At 46.0% G+C, this 18,886-nt stretch overlaps 1 protein-coding gene across 3 annotated transcripts in view; it reads right to left on the bottom strand.

Moving 5' to 3' along the window:
- The window catches only part of PAFAH2 (platelet activating factor acetylhydrolase 2), a 395,798-nt gene that overhangs the window by 298,430 nt on the left and 78,482 nt on the right, over positions 1 to 18,886 (bottom strand). For all 3 annotated transcript variants that reach the window (XM_069622750.1, XM_069622752.1, XM_069622751.1), the window contains exon 2: positions 4,592 to 4,705. In XM_069622750.1, coding sequence (XP_069478851.1) covers positions 4,592 to 4,681 — 90 coding nt within the window. In that variant the 5' untranslated portion in view covers positions 4,682 to 4,705. The remainder of the gene's footprint in view (positions 1 to 4,591; positions 4,706 to 18,886) is intronic.

Below are 18,886 nucleotides of genomic sequence, written 5' to 3' on the forward strand. Positions count from 1 at the left end.
GGATAAGACTTGGTTCCCCCGTTTGTTCACGTAGAACAGCGATAACGCATTTGCTATGTGAATTCAAACTGTTTTGTTCGTTATGTTCAGCAGGAAAGCTTTGAGGGCCAAAAATGCACATGTTCCTTCATTTCTTTAGGAGACCATGGTCGAACACCTCCAGTTGGTCTAGAGTTTAATCCCATCCTAGGGATGAGGAGTCTGTTGTAATGGAAACCCAGGGAGCAGGTTCCCGAAAAGGTAGCTCGCGACCCTAGGTTTGCAGGGAGCGACCACCAAATCAGACCAGATCTCATTTCAGATGGATTAGCCTGGATTGATGACCTGATGCTTGAGATAAGGACTGTTTTAGTGCCATCTGGGTTCTTCTTATGAGCCTCGCTAAGGTTACAGCTAGGACACAAGATGCCTTTGGAAGTACCAGGCGATCATGTGGGTAGATTGTAGGAAAAGCAAGCAAGTTTGAAGCAGGTGTGAGTGTTAGGGAGAATTCTCTGTAAGGCTAAATTCCCAAACCTAGTGAGTCCCCCAGCAGCTTTGCTGGATTTTGTGGGGTTTATTTTTTTCTCTCCTGCTAAGAGTGAGATTCTGAGGCGTTCCTTTAACTTGCCATGTGTTTTATGGGCTATGGGGTCTTTTACTCCATAGGGTCTCATGTGTTTTTCTTTTTATGTGGGTTACACAGCACCCTCCGTGCCATAATCCAGGGGTGTCGTAGCGACCCCCCAACATAGACTCCATACCCTGGGACTGACTACTGTCTCCCAGGGCATGTAAAGTCACCATTGGCTTTGCTAGCCCCAAATTATGAACAGAAACCAGTACAAAACATCATATTGTGGATGTACTGGTCGGGGCAATTCGATTGCCCCGGGGTCTGTTGTTCGAGGGGGCACGTCTCCGTCCCCCCTGATCGAGATTTGGCTGGTGGCAGTGGATACTACTTTTTATATTCGACCGCGAATATATCTCTATGGGATTTTCCCATTGTTCGAGGCTACCAACTTTAATTATTTAATTCTTATAGCCTCGAACATGCCGCCGGTTTATTTATTTAATATTAATTCGCCGGTTGGTATTTTTTTGCCAGAACTCGATTCTAAAATGGCGTTTGTGTTCTCTTCTGTGACTCCAACCCAAGTCGAGCCCTTTGTTCCACTTTTTGGCAAGCTTCTCCACAGAAGCCTCCAAAAGTGGTGCCACTCTGTCTGGGTACCACAGGGGGTGTGGGAGGTGGTTTAGGCACCCTGGACTGAGTTACCTTGGTAACTCAAGTCGCACTCTTGTGTGATTGGCCCAAGTGGTGAGCCGGCCGGCTCACCACTTAGCATGTTTGATTGACAGCTAGGCTGGGTGAATGGGGGTATGCTGCATAAAAGCAGGGCTTTGGGGACTGGAACTTCAGAAGTCGCCACAGGACCTAAGAATCCGAGGAGGGAGAAGCTGAGCCGCCCTGCAACGACACCACCGGTGGAGCCCTGCTGAACGGTCTCACCACTTTTCCTAACGACAGAGGAGATCTCCAGCCCGGAGAGTCTTCTTCCTTCGACTGGTGGGGATAACCAGTCTACCTTCTTTTCGCCTTCCTGGAGCATCTCGTGGCCGCCTTACCTGTGCCAAGCACCCCGGCAACCGGGATACCACGTTTTCACCACTACCGTGAACCGAAAGGGTAGTACCTTTGTACCGGAGAACTCTGCGGCTGGTTTCTTCCCTGGCAGTGCAACGACCTTCATCCTTCCTCCACGATGAGATCTTCTCCTCCTCTGGACGATGTTGCGACTTGCACCCGCTGCCAGGAACAACTGCCCCCGCTGGAGGATCCTCTCCATTTAAGGTACCGTGTGCCGCCTGGCTTCCCTTGCAACCGTTTGAACGGGGTGTATTAAATCCTTGTCTCTCGAAGCTGGGTTAGCCTGGGACACCTTAGCTAACTTTCCTGCACTGAACTAAACCTTTTTCGAACTACCTCTACAAACTTCGAAGACTCTGTGTAACTGGCTGATCTTGGGCATTTTCCGCCTGGCTCCCTTGAAAGTGGGCCTGGCACCTAAACTTCCTTGCTCACCAGTAGAATGTGCCTTCCTAACTTGCTGTGGTTCTTTAAAAAGTGCTTAGTGTGTATGCTTCAATAATTCTGCTTTTCACTCCCCTTTTTATTTAACTTGTTGGAGTGCCATCGAACTTTAAGCGCTCACCTCTGTCTGGAAATAAGTGGTGTTAACTAAGACTTGTCCAACAAGTAATCAGGGATGTACATATGATAATAGGGATTGTGTTTTGAACTTATCTTACCAATTTAGTGCTAGTGTGTTTTATAAGTGTGTGTTAAATAATTATATACTTTTACACTCAAGCTCTGGTCAGTGTTTGCTTGTGCTACTGTATTTTTGTACCTATTTTGTATGCTCTGTATACTGCCCAACTCTTCTTGAGGGAAGTCTGACTGCTCAGCCACAGCTACGAGTGAATCTGTGTGGTACAGACTGCTACCGAGTGGGTTTACTGCCAAACACCTGTAGTCTTAAATCTTTTGCAGTGGTCCCTAAGGGAACTGCACAGGTTTCTGCCTAACAGCGATATTCTGTCTGTCGTAACACATACCCTGGCAATGTCATGTTCCAAAAGAATCCTACAACGTGTTGGTCCTGGCAGACTGTCATGGAGGATTTTGCCTAGTTCACAGACAGTGGATGGTAAAGCAAGTGAAGCAAAGTCTCGAGGTGGAGAGTTGCTAGGCGCAGCCATTGGGAATTCAGGAGCTAGTCATCAGGTATGGATACGTCTGCACTCCCTGTAGTCTGAGGTAGACCACCACCACTGAGGGAGCCCTTAGTACTGATAATGAGTTTCTGTGATGGAAAAAAAACAAGTAATTTTTGATGCTGAGGCCAAATCTGGATGTGTATATATGCGTCTTTCAGATCTACTGCACAAAGCCAATCTCCTGGCTGAAGAGCAGATCGGACCTGGGTGGGGGAGATCATCTTGAGTTTCTCTTGCGGGAGATGAAAAATGAAATCTGAGAGGTCTAATATTGTGCGCGGCGCAAGCCTGAATGGGTTTCGGCACAGTAAATAGATGAGAATAAATACAGTAACCCGTTATTGCTTTCATAGAGACGTGTCTCTACTTTCTTCAGTAGAGCTGGGTAGCCATTCTGGGAGAGAGGTGGACAGGAAGGAAGAACTGGATGGAGAGGTGGACAGAAGCCTGTGAAGGCAATCGGAATGACCTATACATTGGTGGCGTTGGTCATCCATGACACCAGGTGGTTGGGAATGTGTCCCCCTACTGGCGTTTCATGGGAGAGCCCTGACCATTTTGTGGTTGTCTCAGTAGAGGTAGCAAGTTCCCGTGAGAAGAAGCCATGGCCACAGTTATTTGCTGCTTTCTTTACTGAACACTTGGGGAGTGGTCTGCTAACCTGGCTTTGCGACCTCTGAAACCCTGAAAAGAATCTGGAGTGAAAATCAGGCTGCTGGGTAAAGGATGATTTGTGGGCTCCAGACTTAGCAGTTAAAGGGCTTCATTATGAGATTGGCGGTATTTCAACAGTCTTAGTGGTCTTCGGGCAAACCTCTGACCTTTTATCCCTTACGAGATCCTCAACGTGGCAGGTAATGTCTTTAGCTTCTTTGAGGCCTGGGAGAGCCCATCTGGTGAGTTTAGCTGTCAAACTGGAATCTTCGGCCTTGTCGGTAGACTTCTTAGCCCCTGGAAGGGGATACTCGGGCTTGACCCCGGTCTATTTAGCCCCTCAACAGGGATGCCCGTGGGAGACCCTGGCAACTTTAGCTCCTGTTTGGGAACCCCTTAGTGACCTCCAGTATCCAGGCTTGTCCTTTGCAGGGTACACCAGCATGATTCCCAGCAGGTTTAGGCTATACGTGACCCTTCCCTGTACCAGAGGGTCCTGGGAAGGAGTCTCCAGGCCAGGGTGCCCTGAAAAGAAGAGTACTTACCGGTTGACAGCGCTTCTCTTCAATAAACTCCTTCAGGTGAGCCAGTGAAATTGTACCGAAAACGTCCTTCGATCGCTGTGGTCTTCTCTAAAATTCCCATACCTATAACGCGTCATAGTAAAAACATTAGCTCCACCGATGGTTAAACCTGATGCACTCTAAACATAAGATGAGGGGATACTCCACTGCGTAGTGGTACACACAATGCTAAACTTATATGCTCCTGCATAGGCAGATGAAAAATGCTGACTGCAGGCAGGAAGAATTATTATGACAGGACTAGAAAACAAAATCCCTGCAGGTGCTACCGTGTGTCCGTTGCCAACCGCGCAGAGAAAAGGACTAAAGGACGAGGCTTTGGGCGGGGCTCAGGAAGGCAGGGCTAAGGCTGTGTGAAAACATAAAAAGGACACATGTTTTTGGGTTTCCGAATGTCCCAAGGGTATGGAGGAAAGGGGAGCAGGACGTAGGAGTACAACGATAAACAGAGATACAGACAGACACAGCTGGAGAATGAAGGAATGGCTCCAGCCAGTGATAAGATATTGGCTGGCCATTTAACAGGTTTGAAGGGATCAGATTGCGTGCAGCCAATTTCCAGGGAGTGACACGTCAGTATTTCTTACCTTGCGTGTGTGACCCACCATCACATCCGTGCAGCCCACGTGATGAGGTCCTTTGCCAGGAAGCAGCCCCAGTGACGGCATGGCCCCCATGACTGGTCAACACATCAGACAAGCCTAGAAAGAAATACACAGGTCTCAGGGTGCCACTCCGCACAAATGGGAAGGCAAGGGCTTCCTTCGGTCAGCATTATTTGAAGATGTGCATTGACAAATCAAGTATTAGGCCATAATCCCTCCATTGTGGGCCATACCAAGTGAACATACCTGCATTCCTTTAATGAAGGCTGCAGCCTCTACCAACCATTCCGACACACCATGGCATAAAACCCGCCACGGTACTAGCTCCATACTCTTGACAAAAGTAACAGCAGCAGTGATGGGCGCTATGGAAAGCGAGCCTACATGTGGGACAGGGGTGAAGATGGGAGTTCTGAGGTGCGACTAGTACGTTAAATGGAAAAAAGGGGCAGTTGTGGAGCTGGGGCCGGTGGGGATGAGGAGTCTCGGGGGCCACAGAGCAGGCACCAGCTTGCTCACAATGGCAGCCTTTATCAGAGAATTATGCGCATGGTCTGAGCCATCTGAATTGGGCCTCCCAAAGCTGTGCTGTAATGGGAAATGGTCATTTCGAGTGTATGTTTTATGTACCCTCAAAATGCCACCGCATTGTGTTCCAGAGAAACGTGCTAAAGTGCAGAATGTTTCATTTCTGGTGGCTACTTTAAGGGCACAGGGCAGACAACGAGGGCAAAGTATCATGGTTTTAAAAATATGGGGACTTTCTATTCCAGGCTGATGACCAGGCATGGGGTTAGAGGCAGCGTGGGGAGCTGGAGCATCTTTTTTCGGGGTACCCAAGTCCTACTCTTTGCACATGTGTGCTTTCTATCCTATTTTCACTCTGATTAGTTCCGGCTATTAGGTGGTGCTTAAGCCGAAACCATTGCATTGGGACACCCAGTGACTGGCCATGGCAATGCAAATACATATATCCATTGCCACGCACTACCTGTACCTGTCCACACAAAACACATGCTCCTGGCTTCTCTTTCAGCCAACTCCAGGAAGCAGAAACATCACATGTTGGATGGAGTTCCAGTATTATTTCTAAGCAGTCTTCTGAGAGTTCATGGATTATTTGCAGCTGCAAATGTGCTAATAATGTAATAAACATGTCTTACACAAGTGTGCCTTCAGCCACTTGATTTATATCTAGTCCCTGTACTGAAATCCTGTTAATCACAAGCACAGAAAAAGCCAACAGTCGTGTGTGTTGGTATTAGATATGCGTTTACCAGGCACAGCTATCATATGTCCAGCTAATCACAACATTGCCCATCTATTTCCATTTTATGGCCAGTTCCGTACCCGGTAAATGCCTATCCCATACCTACACAAAAGACAAATCTCTTGGCTTTGCCAATGCTTGTTTTTAAGTGTGTGATATGTTTCGGCAGAGATGCTGCAGGGACCCTTGCCTTGGCAGGAGAGAGAGAGTCTCTCCAATGCATATCTTTCTGGCACTGGGGACTTATCTGCACATGTCTGGAGGACTCAGGTTTATCCAAGTGAGTTAAAGCTTGTACCAGACTCTACTGGTAAAGTGGCACAGCAAGTAGAGCGCTCGCTTTGACAGGTTCGAATCCCGGCGGGGCCAAACTCAGCCTTTCATCCTCCCGAGGTCGATAACTGAGAATGAGCACCACACACCGTGGGTAATAATAAGCAGATACCTGAGGGTTCGTAGCGCTAGATAAATGCCAAATTACTGCAGAGGACTCTGGGTCATCAAGGAGGACAGGCAGAAGCATGAGACATCACAGAACTGTGCTAATTTATGCCATATTACTTATCGCCCTGGGAGTATTACAGTACAGGAGCATGCCCTTGCACAAGGCCGGTCCATTCAACTTCTTTAGTAAACTTTTCTTGGGCCAGAAGCTGAGGGTCTCAGAAGCAACATCTAAGCATCCATCAATGGCTTCACAAGGCTGACAGATACCTTCCACATCTTTGAGGACTGTGAAGGAGCACTGTTGGGGATGGAAAACGGCACTATCAGTGCACTTGTGAGAGCTATGCCCAATGACTGGTTAAATAGCAAAATCCGTAAGATTGTCAGGACAGCCACAATGAATATGTATTTTAAAAAAACTTACTACCAAGTCTACAGGGTACAGTTAGGTGCCAAATATTCTGTAGACATACCCGATTGTAATCTGCCAACGCCTCAAAGGGCAGGAGGCTGCAACCTTTGGCTCTTTAGATGTTATAGACTACAACTCCTATCAGCCTGTCAATGGTCAGGGTTCATGGAAATAATTGGTCAAAACATCTAGAGAGCCACAACTTGCAGTCACCTGCTCAAGAGTCTGTATTTGGACCACTTCTCTAGTGCTTGCCAAACTAATCCCTTCCTTTTGCTTTTCCAGCCATTTATTTGCTGAACACCCAAATTGTCTTCTCTGTTCTTACTTTCACTCCTTATCGCTCCTCTGACAGATCAAACTGCCTTTCCATGGCACTTATGAGCCTTATGGACAAATCTTGCAAGACGGTTTCCTTTCGATTTGATCACCTCACAGAAGGCATGCAACTTGGGGCCCTCTTGATAGTGAACTAAAGCTCCAGCAATTCATGGCATCCACTGCCACAGCGGCCCAGCCGCAAGATCTGCCCTCACCTCAACCTTCACTCAAGCAAGTCCTTAACTTCCACATTGGCCCCCAACCATCTTAGACTATGGTGTCAGCATTCTCCTGGGTCTTCAACACTATTCTTTCTCCTCCTAGATAAAAATCTTAACTTTACAACTCACACTCTACAATCTCCCACACTCATCTTCTACAAATGCACGCAATCCCCTTGCCAGCTGGCTCTTTCTGAATCACAGCTCGCTCCTCAAGCTCCTTTTCTTTTTTTTTATTTAGGTCCTGTAATGAAATGAGGCTACTCACCTAGCAGACACCATGTCCTGCTAGACCCACCCACCCCCAACGTGTACCCTGCGATTTGAAACCGTACTGAATACGTCAATAAAACCCCACCATCATTCCCACCCATCACCCTCCAGCCTTGCCTCCCACTTCCAGACCCAATATTCTAAACAATAACCACTCTACCGGCCTTTAAAACTGCACTCAAATCATTTCCCTTATCAAGGGACGGGGCTTCTGAAGCCTCTAGGGCAGTCATCTCCTCCTCACCACCAGGACCCACTCTGCATCAGGATTCTACCCAAAGACATTTTTTTTTAATTCAAAATAAATAATATATGGACATCCGCCCTAAAATATGCACTGCCCAGTAGCCACTAGCCTTGAATGAGTCATAGCTGACTCTAGGCGAGTAAGAAACAATGTGATGTGTGCATGCAGAGAATTGAGGGGACGAGTGACTTAATGCCTGGACAGGTGCTTGAAACTTGCCACTTTTACCCCGCAGACATTATCTATGTCCTATGTGTCATCACCATTCATTCCTTTTGACACTGGCACCTCCCTCCACACAAACTGATATTCAACTAACTCAAGCGAATGGATCATTTCTGAAAGGTTTTTATATTTCCATTTCACAGGACATTTCTATTAAAAAAAAGTCATTTTAAGATTTTAATAAATCCGTCCCACATTGATCACATCAGTTATGATTTACAGTTTTCAGGCAACAACTTCCAGTTATAATTCAGCTGTTATTAGTTTACGTCTACATGTGTCGTTTCCCATGGATTTGTGTGCAATATTGATGAGCTAGAATTGATTGCTTGTGGTGTTTCATTTTCAAATCAGTGATGATGTCATGGGTGACATAGCAGCACGACAAAGTCATGCGCCGCTGGACCAGCAGCAATTACTGCGCTGCATGCAATCCGGTTCTTATACGACCTGGATCCCGCGAACGATGCCATTCCATTTCCATTCAAGGTATTTTCTCCTGCGAAGCCCAGGGAGTAGGATTTGATTACGTCATCGTTAAAATGGGTTCAAACTAGACATTGGACACACATTTAATCCCTGAAGTTGCGACCCTGGTCTCACCAGAACGCTCGGAGTGGGGTCTACTATTTTTTAGAGCAATTGACTGATCCAATACTCGGACCACTTGTAAAGCACCCTGCAACAAAAAGGCTTTTTCTTTTGTTAATATTTATTAAGTGTCTTGGTTAATGAAAAAAAACTTTATATTATAAAATACTTCATGATATAAAGAGATACATTAAAATTCATCATCATCATCTACACCAATCATATAAAATGACATTTCAAAATGACTACAAATAATACACCGACTGAATACATCGACTTCTACAAGTATATAGTGGTGGATATAACAAATCGTTCGTAATACGAGATCACAAGGGAATCTAAGACCAGGAAATCTAAGCAGATAACGTTATTGGTATGTAAATTCATGAGACAATACGCAGGGTATTCATTGGGTGGAACAATGGTTTCGCACTATGATCCTCTATGGCCTAGAAGTTCTGACATGCAGGGATTTAAATTAGCTTAATAGAATTGAGGGATTCTTCTGGAGAAGCATTTTAAGACTCACCCAATCTACTCCCATGGAATATCTGTGACTCGAAAGCCATGGCCCTGTAGAGGCAAGGTGATCTCTTTATAAAGGCTTGCCTGGTGCTGCAATGTCCTTTCTTAGCACTGATGGGGGGGGGATGGGGGGGGGGTGGGGGGGAGGGGGTTTCCTATAATAATAATAATAATAATAATTTGGCATTTATATAGCGCTACGAAACCTCAAGTATCTGAGCGCTGCTTATTATTACCCATGGTGTGTGGTGCTCATTTATCGACCTCGGAAGGATGAAAGGCTGAGTTTGGCCCAGCCGGGTAATCAATTGCCTATAAAGAGAGCACCCTTCATGCAATTGAATAACAAATTATTTGAGATCCGCAAGTAATGTCCTGACTTTGATGAGGGAAAGGGCTTCCATGTGGTTGAAGGAAGCCTTTGCGAGAAGACTCGATAGTTGGGACTGGGTATGTAATTATGATGATTTGGCCACATTACATAGTTATGCTCCCATGGCCAGAGTTGTATATGTTAATAGGAAATCTCAGCCATGCATCCACATTGCACTTTATCGTATCTGGGTATACGTCAAAAAGCACTATTTTTAGGGCGGTATTGGTAGATTGAGTCAGGAGTTAGCATATGTACATGGAATTTTAAGTATTGTATAGTGGGACACTGTCTGGATTTTTAAGTTGTATGCTAGGACACTGCATGTTTTAAAGTTACATTTTTTTAGGGATGATATTTAAACATTTATGTATGACATTTTTCGAAGTTGGTGGTGAACAGCATGAACTGTATTGTGGATTGTTGAAGATGTATGTATATTTATATGATGTTTTGATTATGTGTAAAGTTTGAATTCAAACTATCCACATTTAAAATATATAGATATATATATAGAGAGAGAGATATAAATATATTACATGGCCTGCGGTAGTAGTTATGGTTAAGTTGCTAAACCCATAGGAAGAGCACTTTTTGGGGGGCTTATAACTTCAGTGATGTCAACAATGATACTTGTGATGTCATTTTGATGTCCTGGGTGTTAGTCTTAGCAGTGCACGGTGGTGGCGTGAGTTATGGTTGCTTAGCTTACCATAACTGGCAAATTTCAGGGGTTTTTCAATTTTTACTTGTAACCATAAAAGTCCTTTTAACAAAGTTTTTTTTACTGAATTTCATAGGTTTTTATTAGTGCAACTTAACCATAACGTCCCTTTAACAAAGTTTTTTAATTGAAAATATATATATCATGCAAAGGTTTAACAATATTAAACATTTAACATTGGAGCTATACGCATACCTTGCTACGAGCACTGTAATTGGCCTCATGTACATCATTTCTATGTTGTACAGGACTTAAGACGTTAGCTTACTTTCCAGTTTGCTGTAAGTTCCTTTCTGGCTGCATCTGTGTATGTGAACAAGTGAAGAGGTTGCAGTTTTAGCTATTACTGACTAAAATGTATAGTTGAAACAACCTGTATGTCTGGACTGGGCGAAAGACCGGGCTGCATTTCTTTTAAGTTTGAAAACAAAATCATAGACAAGTGCATCAGCACTCCCTATGGTGCGACATGATCAGTAAATTAACCTTGTCAATAAGGGATGGAGCTCCCCCCCCACCCCCGCCCGCCCGCCCACCAGTCTGGGGTGGAAACCAGAGCCAGTCCTACCCATCCTGGGTCTGGAGGTAAACAGTAACTAGGGAGCCGGAAAGAGGACCATCAGAGGGAAAACAGAGAGACGCCGAGGGAGAGAGAAGAAACGGTTGGTGGAGTAGGAGGAAGGAGAGTAGGAGAAGTGGTGAAAAGTAGATGGAACTAGGGTGAGGACCAGGGTATGGAAGGAACAGCGAGGGTGTAATCCAGGGTGTTTGAAAGGCACTCATCATTCCCATGGGAAAAAAAAACATTTGTGAGGAACCTGTAGATTGTTCCCTGAGGAAATTCAGTTTAAAAAAGGCTTTAGCATTTAGGCTCTCATTAGCAGTCAGATAGCTCTTGGTTACCGATCTCTAGTACCAGCCTTGGATCGAGGGACGCCGGCGCTACGGTAGGATTGCTCCTTTCCAGCTTATAGAGAGATGGACGACCATTAGGCCTGCTGTTGAACAAACAAAAACTGAACTGTCTCTGTGAGTTGGTGTATTATTGAGGCCATCTGTGAGAATGATGAAACGATTTGTGGGTCTGTGGTCAGCGAGTTAGTGAAAAGCGATTATTCTTTTGGTACCTACGCATTAGTAGTGGACGTGTCTGGTGTTCACTTTTGCATGGCAGTTAAGGGCACAGGGTTCAAGAATAGTTTCTTTTTTAGATTTTAGAGGTTGGGCCCAGGGACTGTTTTCAGGTCTGGCTAGAGAACACTTTAGTGCTCTGCTAGACCTTTGCAGCAGTATGCAGAGGGGCATGACTGTTAATCCGCTGCTCCATGATGCATAAATAGTCAGTGCATCATGGGGAAAGTTCAGTTTTAATAGTGTAACGTTAAGTTGAGGAAACCATTATTGAATGGTAGTTGTGCCTATTCCGCACTTTATTAAAGGGTGGTTAAATAATATCAGAACACGTGCATTTCATTGGGCTTGTCATTCTTACTGAAGCAGTATTATCACAGGTGTCACCTTGCAATGGAAGAGCACACCTGATAATGTGTGTCAGTCTGTGATAATGTTTGGAATCGGTGTACATTTTCCTTGTATTTTATTATTATTATGATGGTATTTATTCTATCACAACGTTCAGATTTAGCATGCAAGTTCCATTATAGGGGAATGTTATCGCGATACGTGTTTTAACCTTCATCTGTGACATGTAAAGTGAGAATACAATAACGTGAAGGCATCTCTGCATTGTACTATAATAGAACAGTTTTGCCTACTGATTGTTTTCTCAGGAAAGTAGAATTCAAAGGTGTCCAACATAAGGTCTGGGCCAAATGAAGCCCTGCAGGCCATGACCTTTTGTCCTCCAGATCACTGGAGGTTTGCAATAATCTGCAGACTGCTTCTGGTTGTTTGATCTTTGAACTTTGGAGAGCAGGCAAACCAGGTTTGGAATTAAAACAAGTTAAGACATCTACATTCTCTACTCTCTAAATACTTATTTTCATACACGGAAGAGGAACAAAATCATTTAACCAAAAGACACACAATGTGCTTTCATTTCAATTGAACCATAAACATTAACCATGAATGCGACTATAAGAGAGGCAACCACGTCCCTACCTAGCCAAATAATTCAAGCAAATTAGAAAGGACTTTCAAGTTGTAGGTTTTTAATTGCATAACCCAGTGTTGGCATGGAACAAAGTAGTGTTTAAATTAAGCTACAATGTAACGCAATCTTGATTCACAAAACCGTTTTGATTGGTCTGTTGCAGTAGTAAATATTTGTTTTATTTTCCGCACACAATCTACATACGATAAAACTTGCAGTACATGTCATAATATTACAAAATATGCGTATACCATTCAGTGCCTACTGCCTACTCCCTTCCCTCCCTCCAACTCGAGCCTACTCCACTTTGTGTTCCGTGTCTACTTCTTTGAGGGGGTTCCTCTTACTGCGTCCTCGGCAGAGTCTTGGTCGCTCGACCAATCTTGGGTGGGCTCATACAGTGTGGCCACTAATTGTTTCCAGGCCATCAAGGTTCCTACTTCCTCTTCCCTCCACTATTACCCGCTTCCTGCCACACAGCCGTTTCAGCTTCAGTCCATTTCTGAAGATGTTTCCACCAAACTTCTATCCTTGGTCTATTACATGCCTTCCATCCCATAGCGATTCTACGCTTCGCAAGTATGTATGCTAGGTCCTTTAATTTACTCATGCGTTTTAATTTACGTGGTCTTGGGAGCCCTCCTATCAGGCTTGCCCACACTGATTCGACATTTAACTTGATCCCTTTCTCCTCTAAACGGTGGGCTAATTCTTCCCAGAACTTCCTAATTTCTGGACATGCCAAGAACATGTGTGATATCCCAGCATTTTCTTCCCTGCATTTGGGGCACGTTTGTTGTCCTGCGTTCTTGAACTTGGCTATTTTCTGGGGAGTCATATATGCTCTATGGGTTATATATAGCTGTATTTGCTGTAGTCTCAAGTTTCTGGACACTTTCCTGTGATATCCCTGGGCCAGCTACCACATCCCTAAACTCATGGGTACCCCGACTTCTTCCTCCCAGTCATATCTTAGTTGTGCCACTTCCTTTCCCACTCTGGACATCAATATCTCGTTTAATCTGGAAATCTCATGCCCTCCCTCCGATATATCATATATGGTTTCTATTGCCTCTTTAGGCTGCTCTCCTAGTGTCTCTCTGATTCGCCGTATCACTCAGTTATACCTAATATATTGCCCCGCATGTAACCCTGTTTCCTAGACCAGCATCCTGAATTCCTTTATCTCCCCCTCTTGCCATATGTCTCCCATTGTTGCTATCCCTGCTGGTTCCCAGTGCTTCCGAATGGTCTTCAGTAGTTGCCCATCGCCTCCCGCCAATGTGACCACCGGCACCTGCAGAGAACACAGGTTTGGGTTCCCCATGGCCTGGCAAGCTTTACGCCATAACTTTCATCCCAGTACCATCATATTTGGGCACACTCGAGTCTCAACAGTCTCGACTCAGAGGTCAGTTCTTCGGATAACCACTTGGCCACATACTGTAGTTGGCTAGCTAGAAAATAGATATCATAGTTTGGCAGCTTTATACCCCCTTTATTGTATGTATTCTGCAGCTTCCAAAGGGCAATTCTGTTCCTAGTCCCGTGCCATAGAAATCCCCTACCTAAACTCTGTAGCTTAGTGAAAAATCGCCTTGGTATTTGGTATGGTATATTCCGTAAGAAATGTAATAATCTCGGCAACACCACTATCTTTAACAGCGCCCCTCTGCCCATCATCGCCAGGGGGATCCTCATACTATTTTCAATATTTTTTATCGCCTTCAGTATTGTGCTGGTGTTTTGCCTCCACCGTATGATAAATGTCTATACCCAGGTATTTGAACGTATTGACCTCCCATATTATTGGTATGATCGGTAATCGATCACGTGAGACTCCCACATACATCCCCAAAGGAAATATGCATGATTTTCTGGGGTTCACTGCTATGCCAGATAGTAACTCTAATCGCTGCATCACTTCCAGGATATAGTGGAGGTTTTCTTCAGGATCTCTTAGGTACAGCAACACATCATCTGCATATAGAGAAACGAGATGTGGTTCCCCTTTTATGCTTATCCCTATTACCTCGTACTGTTGCCTCAGGTATATCGCCTGGGGCTCCAGTGCTAAGATGTACAACATCGGGGACCACAGGCATCCCTGTCTAGTACCCCTACTGGGTTGCCATCTTTCCGAAATGAGCGCTTCTGTTTTGAACTGGCTAGCGGTGCAATATACAATTATTTAACCCATTTGAGGTACCCCGGCCCTATCCCATAGTTAGTCAGGGCTGCAATCAGCCAGGGCCATTTGACAGAGTCAAAAGCCTTTATTGCATCCAGTGATACAATTGCAATCTCACCCGGGTCTTCTTTTGTGTGCTCTATAACCTGGTGGAGTCGCCAAAAGTTATCGGATATGTTCCTGCGCGGGACATATCCGGTCTGATTGCCTGCCTGCATGAATGCCCGTAGTTGTGATTGGATGCTTGAGTGCGACACAGCGGAATGAATGGGAGGTCAAAAGTATATCTGCGGACCTCTCACTGCTAGGAATCGTGTTCAGAAGCTGAAGTCCACTACGACGGGTAACTGGAGTGAAGCTTAACCTTGAGCCCTGCTGGATGAGAAGAATTGCTGTTGCTCTCCTTCGCAATCTGAAAGCTGCTGTGCTTCAAGAACTGACCCAGAGAGGACCTTGTAAGGCGCCCTCTTCCCAAGCTACGAGGGACCATCGTGCACAGTTGATCTTTGCCTAAGCTCCCTGGTAGACAGAACTTCGACAGGCTGCCGACCCGATACGGGGACTGCTGCGGAATTCCAAGGAGAAGCACCCGGACTGTTGTCAGTCACTGCCATCGACCGCCATCTCTGACTGGAGCCGCTGTGCTCCCGTTGCCTAAGAAACTTAATTGATCCCAGGACGCTCTCGTCCGCATCGTCGCCGCTGTATCCTGCTGGAGAAGGCCCGACCGTCGGCGCGCCGAGGAGCATCCACCGGTGGGTTTCACGCCACCCAAAGACCCCAGAGACGCCGACGACATGATGCCCTTGCTGGGCCACAGTTCTTCAACTCTTTGCGGTCCAGAACTATCGACACTGAGGTGCCCCGCACACCTCTTCCTTGCAGGACGTTTACGCTTCCCCGTCAACGAGCACCGCTAGGAACGACACAGCCCCTTCACCGTCGTAGCTCGACCTGTTCTCCGTCGGACGTTCGCCGACCCGTGACTCCTTCCTGAAAGGGAGGACACTCAAGAAGGGTTGTCAATTTCCCCGACGCGGAACGCTACAACACCAAGGTACTTTGGGGTTGCAGAACTATTGGGAAGTCTAAGGGTGAACAATATATGGACTGGGCTTGTATCTTTCCTCTACAGGGTGCCCAGGTGGGGGGATCTCCACACAGAGCTGTGTTTAATGGTAGTTACCAGTATTCTGCCTATTGCTCAACCATCCTGCTTTCCTTCCTCTCTCTACTGCTAGTTTCCTCTTTATTTTGATCTGTGTGTCATTCTGACCGTATGCACTTTAATAAGATCTAATAACGTTAGTGGTACCACTTTAGAATTGTACATAATTACCATTGTTGATTTTCGGAGTACAAAGTGAGTTATCGTGATTGTGTATATGACTTTGAATATTAATTATATAAAGACTGTGTTTTAACCGATAAAGTGTGTGGACATTCCTTCGTGCTTGGGGACTACACTGAACTTAAGAACCAGCTTGCATCACCTCCCGAGAAGCTAGGCCTTGATTGCTTATACATTGCTACCGTATTAGAGAATCTTGGGAGGGGTCTCTGTGCCTCCCCTCTACCATATAGAAAGCGGAAGTGCAGACCCCCCCTCTCCGGTCTTTACAGGAAGCACTGCATTTTTATACATTTTGTAGAACTTACTAGGGAGTCCGTCAGCCCCTGGAGTCTTGCTAGTGGGTAGTTGCACTACCACCTCTTCTAGAGTAAGTGGGGCATCTAGGTCTTCTCGCTCTTCCGCACTTATTCGTGGCATGCCTATATCCTCTAAGGTTTCCATTATTTCCTTGCCATCACTCCTTTCTTTGTCCTCATACAATTGTTTATAGTATTCAAGGAACTCCCGATTTACTCCTTCTTGAGTGTCCACTAATTGCCCCATCTCCCCTGTTATTGCTCTAATCGTGGTTCTGGGGGTCTCACTTTTGTACAACCAAGCCAACATCCTCTCCGGTTTGTCTCCACCCGCGTGTTGCCCCTCTACATACTTTTGGTAGTTTAGATTGCACAATCTCTCCCAGTGTCCTGCAAACTCCTGTCGCAGTTGGTTTATAGCTTCGGCATCCTCCCTGGTGTTACCTCCCCTGCTCAGCTCTGTCTCTAGCTTTGTTTCTGCCTTCTGTAACTCCCTTAATATACCTCCCTGCATCCTTTTAGACTTGGCTATAGCTATCCCTCTCACCACCACTTTGAAAGCTTCCCAAAGGGTACCGGCCGTTTCGACACTCCCAGTATTGGTCTCAAAGTAGCTTATTATCTCTTCTCTCAGGTCCTCCCTAAACATTGTATCTTTCAGTGCTTCTCTAAGTCGCCACGTTGGAATCCTGGCCCTTGGGAGTCGATATTGCCATGTTAGAATCAGTGGCGAGTGATCCGATAAGACCCTTGCTTTATACTGTGTCTGTGCTATTTCTGCCATTGTCTCCTGTGTGGTAAACATGTAGTCTAACCTTGTGTACAAATTCGGTGGGGCAGAGTAATGCGAGTACTGTCTGTCTTGCGGGTGTTGTACCCTCCATGCATCCTCTAACCGAAAGTCTGTCAGAAGGGCTGCAGGGCCCTGGCCGCAGGGGCAGGCCTGTCTAGTTTATTGTCTGACCTATCTACCTTCGGGTTTAATGTACAATTGAAATCACCCCCCCAGATCACCGCCCTTCCCAGGTACGAGCTCATTTTATGGTATAGGGCCTTGAAGTATGTAACTGTATCCTGATTCGGGGCATATGTGTTTATAACGCATATTTCTTTATTTTCCACCAGCTCTCTTATTGCCACCATCCTCCCATCCGCTTCAACTGTAGACTGTAGTAATTGGAATGGGACATGTGGTGCCACCCAAGTGATCACTCCTCTGGCATTTGCGGAATATGTTGTGCTGATAACTGTCCCCCCTCCATTTCTTCCGGATCACCTCTAACTTTTCCTTTGTGAGGTGAGTCTCCTGTATTAGGGCAATGTCTATTTTTTGCCTTCTTAGGTACATCATGACCTTATTTCATTTTAGGTAGCCGTTGAGCCCCCTGACATTCCAGGAAATTACCTTAAGGTGCCCCATGTTCCAGCCTTTTCCCTCCCTCCCTTAGTATTTCCACTACCTCCACCTGGAGCGTCCACGCTCGTGTATATAAGCTTGTTCCCCATCTTAAACTACCCCTAACCAAACCCACAGCAACTCCCCAAACTCCCCTTCCTCCCTCCTCCCTTCCCAGCCCCAACTTAACCCCCCAACTCCGCACCCTCCCACCCCCCATCCCAACTGATGCCCAGCTCCATCCCTGCATCTAGCCCTTTTCTTGGTTACTGTCAGTACTCGGGAGCCAGCAGGGAGATGTCGCCCTAATGGCGCTTCTCCTACTCTAGCTACTGGGGATAGGTCACTTACATTCTGTATCTCCTATATTGGACTTTGTATCGCAGCGCATTTGCAGCTCATATCATGCTTTGCACACTTCTATATTCCAGTCCATCAAGTACACCTTATGCGTGTGCAATTTAATTATCATTTGCATTTTTCTAACATGCCCATCGCACCCCCTCCAGGCCTTATTGCTGCAATATTACCCGCCCCTGCAGTAGTAAGCAAGGAGCCTGTTCACTTATCCTGTCCATCTCGCTCTTGGCCGTCTCCTGACTCTGGGCAGCCTTGGGCATCCAGCCAATGTGCCGCCTCCTCCGGAGCTTCAAAAAAGTGTACTTTGCCTTTGTATAGGACCTTGAGTTTCGCAGGGTACAATAGCATATATTTAAATCCGGCTGTTCGTAGTCTCCTTTTCACCGCCACATAGCTGTAAACGTTGTCTTTGCACTAGCATCGTGTAAACCGGGTATGCAGTGACCGTCGCGGACGCTCAAGTTATTGTTCCTCCTTTCCGAAAGAATTCCAGGATCTTTTCCTTGTCCCTATAGTTCAATATGTTCGCTAGGGTTTGAGCCTTCTTCTCCTTCTGCTAGGCCCACTATGCGTATGTTACTGCGTCTTGCTCGCCCTTCCGCCTCCTCTGCTCGGTTTTCTGGGTTGACCACTTGTTGTTTCAGTATGTGGACCTCCTTGGCGTTGGTTGTGCTAACATTCGTGTTTGTTTTCACAGCACTCTCCAGGCCGCTAGTGCGTTCCGCCAATGCTCTCACATCCTCCCTCAGCAGGTTGACCTCTATTCCTACTGCGTTGATCTTAGTTTCCAATGCTGCCTTCAGATCTGCCATTGCAGTCCCCCACAAGGATTTGAGTTCCGGGATTGCTGCGAGGATCAGATGATCATCCCTCGACGAGGTCGTCTCTCCCTGTGTAGCGGCCAAAGCTTGTGCAGGTGTGGTTGGGGACTGCTGCGA

Source organism: Ambystoma mexicanum, chromosome 11 (assembly GCF_040938575.1).
Source record: "Ambystoma mexicanum isolate Mex_15411 chromosome 11, UKY_AmexF1_1, whole genome shotgun sequence".
NCBI lineage: Eukaryota > Metazoa > Chordata > Amphibia > Caudata > Ambystomatidae > Ambystoma > Ambystoma mexicanum.